Below are 10,809 nucleotides of genomic sequence, written 5' to 3'. Positions count from 1 at the left end.
CCTGATATTCATGAAAGTAAACCAGTGCTCTGCCACTGTCAACCTCTGCAGTTTGCTAAGAAATACGATGTTAACCTTTGCTCCAGCTATTTCAATTACTTGCATTTGGAAATGTTCTATATTTTAAGAGTCTTACAGCAAAAGCTTTTCAGCACATCAAATTGAACAAGTATATATCATATTGTGTATCATAGAAGTTACTTGAACATGTTGTATGTATTACATATTTCCATATGTAGATTATGGAAAACTCTTAAACCAGTAACTTTAAGGACTTAAAATACAGTCATTTATAAAGCACAAAGGTGTATGAAGACACCTTCATATACACCTTATTTATTTTAATAAAGAATATTTAAGGTGGGAATTATTGCAGCTTTTTAATGGTAACAAGTGGGATTATGTCTTCAGGGGCCATATTGTCCGAGGAGGAACTGGCAGCTATGTCTCCCACTGCTGCAGCAGTAGCTAAAGTAGTCAAGCCTGGAATGAAATTAACTGAGGTAAGTGAAAAGGAACTTCGTTTTCAAGACCCTTACAATGCTAATAGAGATATGCTAATAATAAAGTGTGCAGACTTCATTCATTGTTTTGGATTTAGTTGAATACCTGACTAGAATCTATGATTTTAAAGTTGATGAAATCTTCTTACGCATTTTAGGCAGACTTTACTTGCTAAATTCTTGGGATTTTTTTTCAACATACCTTATGGTTTTTCTTTAGTCAATCAAAACATTTCTAGGGTCTTATTTTTCTGAAGTATATTTATTTTTTGCTCATAAACTTATTTTCTATATGCGTTGTTAGCAAGAGCTTTTTTTGTTTATTTACATAAATTTTAATCTGTATTGCTGTGCATTTGGCTTATTCTTGCAGAAAAAGTTAACGTAATGATAGGTTGTACATACTCTAGGGATTTTTATAGTTCTGTTTATGCAAACGTTATTGGTCATTCTGTCCAGCCATTAAATTATTTTCCTCTGTGCTTGCTGCTTTCTTATGTGATACTGGCTTTGCTATTTCTATTGTCTTAAACTTGCTTAAGGTTTGTCCCAGAATTTTCTTATTGCATACAGTTACATTATAACAAGTTTGCCATTTTTAAATTAATAGGGATAACTGCTTTGCCATGATATAAATCCTAAACACACATTGTTTTAAAAATCCAACTTTTTTCTCTGAATTAGTTTAGAGTTGTATAAAATTATACTGCCTTAAGGTATGAATTATGTAATTACTAGTGGCTCTTTTTTAAGAGGTCTGTCCATATGTATCCAAAACAAACTAAAACATACCAAAAAATATTTTGTTGCAGTTGTACAATGCATATGTAGAAACACAGGATCAGTTGCTTTTGGAAAAGCTGGAGAACAAGAGAATCAATAAATATTTGGATGAAATAGTGCAGGAAGTAGAAGCCAAAGCGCCAATTTTAAAACGTCAGCGTGAAGAATTTGAGCGTTCCCAAAAAGCTGTTGCTAGTCTGTCTGCAAAGCTTGAACAAGCTATGAAGGTCAGTATAAAATAAAAGAGCATTTAAAATTACAGACTTTTAAATTCCTTAACCCTAATGGCTGTTAGTAAATGTATAAAGTTGATCTTTTAGTTAACTTTTATTGTGGGGAAAATATTTGTTGAACTTCTAAGCTTGCAATTTATTGGACTGTACAAAGTATCTTACAGAGCCAACCTATTTCAGAGTTTTTTAGAAATGAAAACTTAAATTTGGTGACTTAAATATCTTGACTTTTTTTTTTTTCTGAGAGTAGAATTCTTTCTAAAGAAAGATTAGTATTTGTTTGTCCAAATAAATTAAATTGGAACCTTGGTACTCACTTCCCATTAATTTTAATTCAAACACTATTACAGCATGAAGGAGTGTGGCTTTTGATTCCTAAATATGTGTCATTTAACCTTCAGAGTGTAACTTTAAAGTTGTAAAGTGCCGTTTGATTCACAAGGGGGGGCTCTACATGACATTACCTTTCTGGAAACGAATGTGTCCAAGTTGAATTGCTATGTGTTTCTTAATGCTTGTATGCTCGCAGGAAATCCAGCGATTGCAGGAGGATACTGATAAAGCCAACAAGCATTCCTCTCTGCTTGAAAGAGAAAACCAGAGGCTGGAAATACAAGTAAAAGATCTTTCACAGCAGGTAAAACAAATGCTGCTATGGTTAAATGTACTGTTTGCAGTTTATTTATTAATATGGTGCTCTGTTTCTGGAGTTTACTGGGAAGTTGTGTTCAACTTTAGTTGTCACGGGAGCCTTAGTGATGTTAAAAGCTTCTCCTGAGGGCAACATGGTAGTTGCATTTCTGCATACAAAATTGGATTAAGTTTAACTGGATAGAAGTGATGCTGCTTTAGGATAATACTGTTAAACATTTCACATGAGAACTCATATATTTTATATTTTATGTATATTTTATAATATATATATAAAACATAAAATGAGTTATATAAAATCTGTAACTTCTGTGTGTGTGTTTGATTGGCATGTCCTGTGACATTTGCAGAAGTAAACAGACTATCTACTTCTGACCTTGAGGTGGTTTCCTTTTATCAAACTGTTTTTTTCTATAATGCAGTTATCTTAGAGGGATTTATTAATTGTAATAATTGGTATATTGTAGGAAAAAAATATTTATTTTCCAAGTACCTTAATATATTGTTTTTCAGAGCAAATTTTGGAGTGTGTCTGGAAGCCTTACACTAGAACGTTCTCTTTCAGATTCGTGTGCTTTTAATGGAACTTGAAGAAGCTAGAGGCAATCATGTTATTCGTGATGAAGAAGTGAGCTCTGCTGACATCAGTAGTTCTTCTGAAGTGATATCTCAACATCTGGTCTCATACAGAAATATTGAAGAACTTCAGCAGCAGAATCAGCGTCTCCTGGTGGCTCTTCGGGAGCTGGGAGAGGCTAGAGAAAAAGAGGAGCAAGAAACAACATCTTCTAAGTATGTTACCTATTTTTCCTAGTAAACTGTTTATACTGGCAGTAACAGGAATTCAAACACTTCACATTTTTTTGTTTCTGATTGTTATTAATTGTATGCATATGTGGGTGTGCATATGCTCATGAGCAGCTATGTAATTTATAAAAACAAATTGTTATTAAGCAACATTATCTTTGGATTGAGATTAAAATGGCTTCATAGCCACACGTCTTGTAATAGGTCCTGTCCTTGAATTGCAAAGTAAAAATAATGTCGGTCTTCTAGTGAATGTGATTTCATACAACAGAGGTGGTTTTTGAAAAAGGTAAGTTTTCATTCCCATTACTTGAACAAAAAATTGAATATATGCATATCTAATTCACCAGCTGTAAAGCCCACAGGTAATGTAATTCTATATTAAAAGTTTTTATCACAATTCTCTGCTTATGTTACTTACTGTTGCTTGAAATTATTCAAATGAATAGAATTGCCACTCTTCTGCTTTTCATAGAAGAGGCCTACTTGCTCTGTCATCTACAAAATGGCATGCCCAAAGGCCAGTCTTTCTATACCTTTGCTCAGAAATCTCAGTGGTGCTTAACTTTTGCAGATGAAATAAATGTATGCTGAAGGACTTGTGACAGAATATAAGGGTTGTTTCATTTTGGTATGCCTCACTGTGTACGTTACTGAAAACAGCTGTTGGTTTCAGAATTTCTGAGCTTCAGACTCAGCTTGAGGAAGCTCTCAATGAGCTAGAAAAACTGCGTGAATCACGTCATCATCAGTTGCAGCTTGTTGAGTCTATAGTTCGTCAGCGTGATATGTTCCGCATACTGTTGGCACAGACCACAGGAGCTGTCATTCCTTTGCAAGGTAAGCTTCACATGTCTGCACTTCGGTACGAGTTTCCAGAACAAATGGTGCTGTAATGGTACCAGTACCTTCTGTTAATCTGGTGTTCAGCTTTCACCCTTGCTCACTGGAAAACCCATGAATTTGGATTTAGACACAAGATTTTATTTTTACAGTATAACAACTTGCTACATAAAGACTGACTTATGTGTGTGCTGGTAGCATATTGTATGTATAAAGCATGAGTTGCCTAGGAGGGCCCTGGACTTTCTTAGCAATACAGTATTATTGGTCTTACCCATATTCCAATGTGGTTATGTGATCTGCCTTGGCAAACATTTGTTCAATTGTTGTCTTTAAAATCCCCTATATCTATTTTTTAGCTTCAGGTATATTATCAGAAGAGATTTCTCTTACATCTACTCCAAAGCGCCCGAATTTACCTCAGGCCATGTCAACTCCTGCTCCAGTGTCAGTGGCTGAGTCAGTGGAGACTGTGGAAGCTAAGGCTGCACTTAAGCAGGTATGTCTTTCAATTAGCATTGTAGAAAGCTATCACTGTTTCTTTTTACTCTTGTAAGGCCTTCAGTGTCTGTTCTCTGATACAGTTGCAGGAAGTTTTTGAGAACTATAAAAAAGAAAAGGCAGAGAATGACAAATTGCTGAATGAACAAAACGAAAAGCTTCAGGAGCAAGTCACAGACTTGAGGTCACAAAATGCAAAGATTTCCACACAGCTGGAGTTTGCCTCCAAACGGTAAATGAGCAATTTAATTTCCTTGCCGTATGTATGTGTTCTCTGTCAGTAGAATCGTGTTGACTGCTTGATATTGTTTGCTCAGGAAGAGTTGCCAGTTATATGTTAATTTTGCCTATTCTGTTAAAGAACATGAAGGAATTAGTGAAGGTGGTTTCAAGAATATAATTTCTGGTTGAGTCAGCCCCATATGTCAAAACTGACACAGAAGAAGATGAAACATAGCTATGTAAATACACCTCTTAAAATTAAACTCGAAACAATTTAATGTGGCAAACATACTTTGCTTTGTTCCCTGTGAAGTTACGAAATGCTGCAGGATAACGTTGAAGGCTATCGTCGAGAAATAACATCCCTGCATGAAAGAACCCAGAAACTCACAGCAACAACTCAGAAGCAAGAGCAGATAATTAACACTATGACTCAAGACCTGAGGGGAGCTAATGAAAAACTGGCAGTGGCAGAGGTTAGTAATGCAATGTATTACACCGCTAGATATACCAAGTTAGCACGAGAGTTTTTCTTACAGTTATCTTGAAAGCTGTCAGTGCTTGAATGTGTGGCTTTTGGAGTGCATCAGCTATTAGATTTGTCCAATGTTATGTTAATTTTGTACAAAATATCTCAAATACTGAGGGAAAATGGAACAACATTCTGAAGGTGTTTCGGTTTACAGAGAAAACAGAATGTGAGTAGTCAAAACAGTTGTGTTCTTACAGTTGGCTTAATTGACCTGAATCTTAATTTGCAATCTATAATCTTAAAAGCTCTTTTAAAAATAGTATGAACTGATCGTAAAAGTAATATTAAAATTAATGGACAGATTTGTGCGTGATAACAAAGTTCTTGTTATTATTTGGTGTCTTAAAGGTGAGAGCAGAAAACTTAAAAAAAGAGAAAGATATTTTGAAGATGTCAGATGTGCGTTTGACTCAGCAGCGAGAGTCTTTATTAGTTGAACAGAGAGGACAGAACTTGCTGCTTACTAACTTGCGAACTATTCAGGTATGTGCTATTGTTTTTATGTCCAAGTTTGGTCTGTCTTTCAGAGTTTTCAATAAATACCCCTTGAAATCCAAAAAACCAGTTATTGGATTGGGTCTTAAAGTGAACGGTTGGTGGGCTTTTTTGTTTTGTTTTGGGTTTTTTTGTTACAAATTGACACTGAACACACGATTCTTGAACATCTTGTTTAAGCAAGGTTGTTATTCCTGTCCTGAATTATGATACTCTGTGGTTTACCTGGGTGGAGTCCTGAGAATTCTGAGTTGCTGGAAAGGGTTTTCACAATAAAGTGGAAACAAAACACATGAAACAAAGTGAAATGAAAAATATTTGTATATTAATATTTATGATAGCAAAATTTACCAGTGCCTGCCTTGGCAGTTTGTTTTCCTATTGTTTTAAGATGTATTTACTGTTTTATATTTTTGTGTCTTGTATTATGAGGTATATTGACTCTGACTGTAAATATTTAAGGTTGCACATTTTATCATGTGACTGAATTTTATTTCTGTAGTAGATCTTTTGGGTTTTGTGGGGGTTTTTTTAATCCATGGAATTAGACTGCATGGATAATAGATTTTTTTTTTTTTCCAAATAGTATTTATTGTATCAATATTATTTTAAAAATCTTTGAAAGCTAAGTCATACATTGTTAAGTGCTACTTTTCATAATTTTCTGCATCTCCCTATTCCCTGCAGTAATTTATTTTATGTATGGGAGAAGTGTCATGACAGCTTGGTATGAAGTGCTGCAGTAATTCAGAAGAAATTATTAAAGTGTATTGTAAGCATAGTGAGTTTATTCTCTTTTCTCAGGGAATACTGGAGAGGTCTGAGACAGAAACAAAACAAAGGCTCAATAATCAAATAGAAAAGCTAGAACGTGAGATATCTCAGCTGAAGAAGAAACTAGAAAGTGAGGTGGAACAAAGACATTCCCTTACCAAAAATCAAGAGGTAAATATAGTTATAAATATGCTAAGCTTGTTTCAGTGAAAATAAAGGCAGTTGCATGGCTTCTGCCAGCTTATGGTGCATTGTTTTTTCATACATGAAATTTAGAAACCTACTCTGTCTTTGTGCCATTTATGAATAATTACAAGTTTAAGAACCTTGTGTTTTCAGGTTCATATCCTGGATCTTAAGAGGCAACTCGAGACTGAGACAAACCGACACATTAACACAAAGGAGCTTTTAAAGAATGCCCAGAAAGAAACTGTGATGTTGAAACAGCAGCTTAACAACACAGAGGCTCAGCTAGCATCTCAGTCATCACAGCGGACTCCAGGGAAAGGTAAGAGCTTTTCTACACTGAATTTCTGTTTATGTTAATCATTGCTGTCTGCAGAACGGTAAAATTGGTAATTCCTAATAATTTAGAAGTAGGATAGTACACTAAATAATAAACCTCTTAATTATTATAATCACATAATTCAAACAAATGATAACCAGGATAATTTTTTTTAAGTAAAATTAATGCCCAAGCAGTCTTTGCAAGGGGGAAAAATAAAGCAAGACTTCCTAAAGGATGCCTTTTATTTTCATTTGAAATAACTTAATTCTCTTTGGTTAATTATTTTTCAATAGCCAACTTTTTTTCAGAATCAACAGTGTTTATTGTAAGCCACTATTTCAGTTAAAGCTGACAATTTTATTTAGGGAAGCTTTGTGAGAGTGGTTGTTATTTCCATGTCATCCCAAAAAATTTAGTTTTCAACAGAATGGTGGTTTAAAAAAATGTATTAAACTTCATAGTTAATGACTGTCATCTAATATTATAGGTCAGCCTAGTACAAATGAAGATGTGGATGATCTTGTAAGTCGATTAAGACAAGCTGATGAACAACTTAATGACCTGAGAGAAAGACTGAAGACTAGTTCTAGTAACGTGGAACAGTACAGAGCCATGGTGCTTAGTCTAGAGGAATCTCTTAATAAGGAAAAACAAGTAAGTCACCATTGCCTCCTAGAGCAAAACCAGAAACAAAATTGAAGTGGTGGGGTTTTGGGGAGGTTTTTTGGGGTTTTCTGATTGGGTTTTTTTTGTACTAGAGTACAGTACCTTCTGTAGTTTTTTGTAATTTCTCCCATAATCCTGAAGTTAGTTTAGAAGAAATTTGATTACAGTGTAGTAAGACCATATTTTAGACACTTTTATTAAAAACGCTTTTATTCATTTGACTCGACGTTATATTCTGCCAGTGTTTTCCTTCAAAAGAGGGGAATTGACTTTTAAAAAATTTTGTTATAACCCTGTGATCAGTGATTTAAAATATTAATTAGCTCACAATCAGAAGCAGTTACATTCACACTTTCTGCATCAGTAAGGTCTTTAGTGATGCAGAAGTACACTCTGGATGTGACATTCATGGCAAAAGCTTAAGAACAACCTTCTCCTCTGTCGTACACTCTCCTGTGTTAACAGCGAGTGACACTTATTCTTCCAAGCTGTTCAGCTTATCAAAATAAGATGGGTTAAGGAAACTGAATTCCCTTAAAAAAAAGAGTGTTATTTGTGATTTTCTACATTTTCACTATTGAGAGTGAGATGCTGAGAATACCTGTTCTGGCTTAAACCATTTATAAAATACTGGTTTCATATCAGAATACCATATTTAAAGGAAAAAAAGTTGACCTCTTATGATGGATTTTAATGAAGGTGACAGAGGAAGTTCGTGCGACAGTTGAAGCTCGTCTGAAGGAGTCTTCGGAGTATCAAGCACAGCTAGAAAAGAAGCTGATGGAATCAGAGAAAGAAAAGCAAGAACTGCAAGAGGAGAAACGTAAAGCTGTCGAGAATATGGAACAGCAGGTATGAGTTGAATGCTCCCTTGCAGGGACTCCACAAGAATGGGTTTTTATATAACTTCCTAAACTTCCGTTTGTTTTCACAGTACAGTAGTGTCCAAACCTAAATCTTTTAGTATCTGCAAAAGGCTAACTGAATTTGTGAGATGTTTCCAAACATGAATAGTACATTAACCTTACCACTTTAAGGGGATTGTGTATTTAAAGCTATTACTGTCTTCCTGAGCTTTGAGCACAGTTTGCAGAAAAACTAAGTAAAAGTCTTTGAGGAATGTTTCAGGAAACAGTTTTTCGAACATGAGCCAAACCAGATTTGTAGCATGCACGTCTATTAAAACCAGAGTGGTCTGTGCCCTTATTTGTCTGGTTCATATTTGGGCTCCTAGTGGGGTTGAAAGAAACTAAAATTACTGCAGGCCCAGCTCTGAAAGAACAGTAATATACTTTTACCAGGGAAGAGCTTTGTGTAGTAGTAAGTCAAAATCTTGGAAGTATTTCTTCTTGGATTAAAATTAGCATTACAAAAAATAATAATCACCCTTTGGTTCTGAATGATTTATGACTGTCCACACTCAATGCCTTTCTGTGTTCAGTATGCTGTGAAATACATTTAATCTTGGTTTTGTTCTTGTTTTGGTTTTCTGTTGTTCTCCCCTCCCTGTAGCTATCGGAACTAAAGAAGAGCCTGTCAACTGTGCAATCAGAAGTTCAGGAAGCTCTTCAGAGAGCCAGCACAGCTCTAAATAATGAACAACAAGCCAGACGTGACTGCCAGGAACAAGTATGTTTGTAGTATTTGCTTCTCTTAGCCAGAGACTGTAAACTTACTCTTAGTTTTTGATTGGTTTTGAGTTGAATTCAAAATGTTTTTTAAAGTTAGTGCTGCTAATCAGACACTTGTGGAGCCTTGAAGTGTAAGAGCACTTTCACTTTTTGCGAACAGCTGCTTATTTAATGCTTCATTTTTCTACCTGGTCAAACATTGTGGTAATGTCAACTAAACTGACCTTATATTTGAAGTTGTGCTGTAGGCAGAGTTCATGTCACATGTAAGAAAACAACAGAAGATGGAATGGATTACTGTTTCCAAAATTTGTTTCATTACATCAAAAAGTTATGGGGAATGTAATAAGCTATTTCTAATGAATTGCTACCTCAGTCTCCCGAAAGGGGAGCAAAAAAGAAAACTGAATTCTCACAACAAAGCAACAGGGAAAATATCTTTCTGACCTGAAACATAATTGCAATTTTTTTAATTGTGGGGCCATATGATATTTGGCAGTACTTCATAAGATTGTCTTGTTACCAACTGGTTTTTTTAAAGGGAATCTACTTTTCTACAGGTGAGAATTCCAGCAACACAGATAGGCATAAAGGATGTAGAAAAACTTCTGGCTGTTACTTAGTCCAATCCATAAGTTAGTAGGCAGGCATTTCCGTATTTTGTAGCTAATACTGCGACCATAGCTTGTCCTTAGCTTTTTAACCTCATGCAGTAAATTTCTTTGCCCATTCACATGTAGTAGTAACCAGTGGATGTTCTTAGACTAATACCTGCATGTTATCTGTGCAGAATCTACAGCAAGAGGTTTGGTTGTATAGTAAGTCTGTGTGTCCTCCTGCTAGCCCCTTAAAATTATTTCAAATTCTAATTTTTCTTAAAAATAATAATGTCTTTAAGGGAACCATTCTAAGCTTATCCATTTTTTCCTGCACTTGAGGATGACAGAGGTTGTGGACAGTGGTTTTCTTTTTGATTAGTGGGAACTGGACTTTTACAGAATTTGAGAATGTCTCTGTACGTATCAAACATGTAACATTTAAAGTTTAACATAACGATAAAGAATCTACATTTTCCTGCAGGCAAAGATGGCTTCTGAAGCTCAGAATAAATATGAACGGGAATTAATGCTCCATGCTGCTGATGTTGAAGCATTACAGGCTATTAAAGACCAAGTTGCCAAGAACACAGCAGTAAGGCAGCAGCTAGAGGAAGCTGCTCATAAAGCTGAGTCTGAATTGTTAGAGAGCAAAGCCTCCTGGGAAGAGAGAGAGAGAATGGTCAAGGTATGATTGTTTTTATGGTTTCTATGCGGTTTTTTCAGTTAACAGAATTTCAGCCACAGAATTCACAACCATTGAATGATTTTTTTGCACAGAATTTCAGCCACAGAATTCACACCCGCTGAATGATTTTGTTATAGGATGAAGCTTCAAAACTTGCATCCCGCTGTGAAGATTTGGAAAAACAAAATCGGTTATTACATGAGCAGCTGGAAAGTCTGAGTGATAAGATGGTCACTTCGATGAAGGAAGCCATGCCAACTGCAGTGAATGTTTCTCTCAATGAGGAAGGCAAATCCCAGGAACAAATCTTAGAAATTCTTAGGTAAATTTAGCTCTGGGCTCCTCTTGTTGGTTATAAATTAGTTGCTAAATGAAA

At 35.3% G+C, this 10,809-nt stretch overlaps 1 protein-coding gene across 1 annotated transcript in view; it reads left to right on the top strand.

Moving 5' to 3' along the window:
- The window catches only part of TPR (translocated promoter region, nuclear basket protein), a gene marked incomplete at its 5' end in the record, with an annotated part of 42,717 nt that overhangs the window by 8,663 nt on the left and 23,245 nt on the right, over nt 1-10,809 (top strand). Inside the window, 16 exons of the mRNA XM_010149255.1 lie at nt 412-503; nt 1,316-1,513; nt 2,049-2,156; nt 2,736-2,962; nt 3,654-3,817; nt 4,180-4,319; nt 4,405-4,553; nt 4,857-5,019; nt 5,424-5,558; nt 6,375-6,515; nt 6,684-6,852; nt 7,340-7,506; nt 8,218-8,370; nt 9,031-9,147; nt 10,230-10,433; nt 10,571-10,755. Coding sequence (XP_010147557.1) covers nt 412-503; nt 1,316-1,513; nt 2,049-2,156; nt 2,736-2,962; nt 3,654-3,817; nt 4,180-4,319; nt 4,405-4,553; nt 4,857-5,019; nt 5,424-5,558; nt 6,375-6,515; nt 6,684-6,852; nt 7,340-7,506; nt 8,218-8,370; nt 9,031-9,147; nt 10,230-10,433; nt 10,571-10,755 — 2,512 coding nt within the window. The remainder of the gene's footprint in view (nt 1-411; nt 504-1,315; nt 1,514-2,048; nt 2,157-2,735; nt 2,963-3,653; nt 3,818-4,179; nt 4,320-4,404; nt 4,554-4,856; nt 5,020-5,423; nt 5,559-6,374; nt 6,516-6,683; nt 6,853-7,339; nt 7,507-8,217; nt 8,371-9,030; nt 9,148-10,229; nt 10,434-10,570; nt 10,756-10,809) is intronic.

Source organism: Eurypyga helias, unplaced genomic scaffold, assembly GCF_000690775.1.
Source record: "Eurypyga helias isolate BGI_N326 unplaced genomic scaffold, ASM69077v1 scaffold3983, whole genome shotgun sequence".
In the NCBI taxonomy this organism is placed as follows: Eukaryota; Metazoa; Chordata; class Aves; order Eurypygiformes; family Eurypygidae; genus Eurypyga; species Eurypyga helias.
This window is presented reverse-complemented; position numbering and strand designations above follow the sequence as displayed.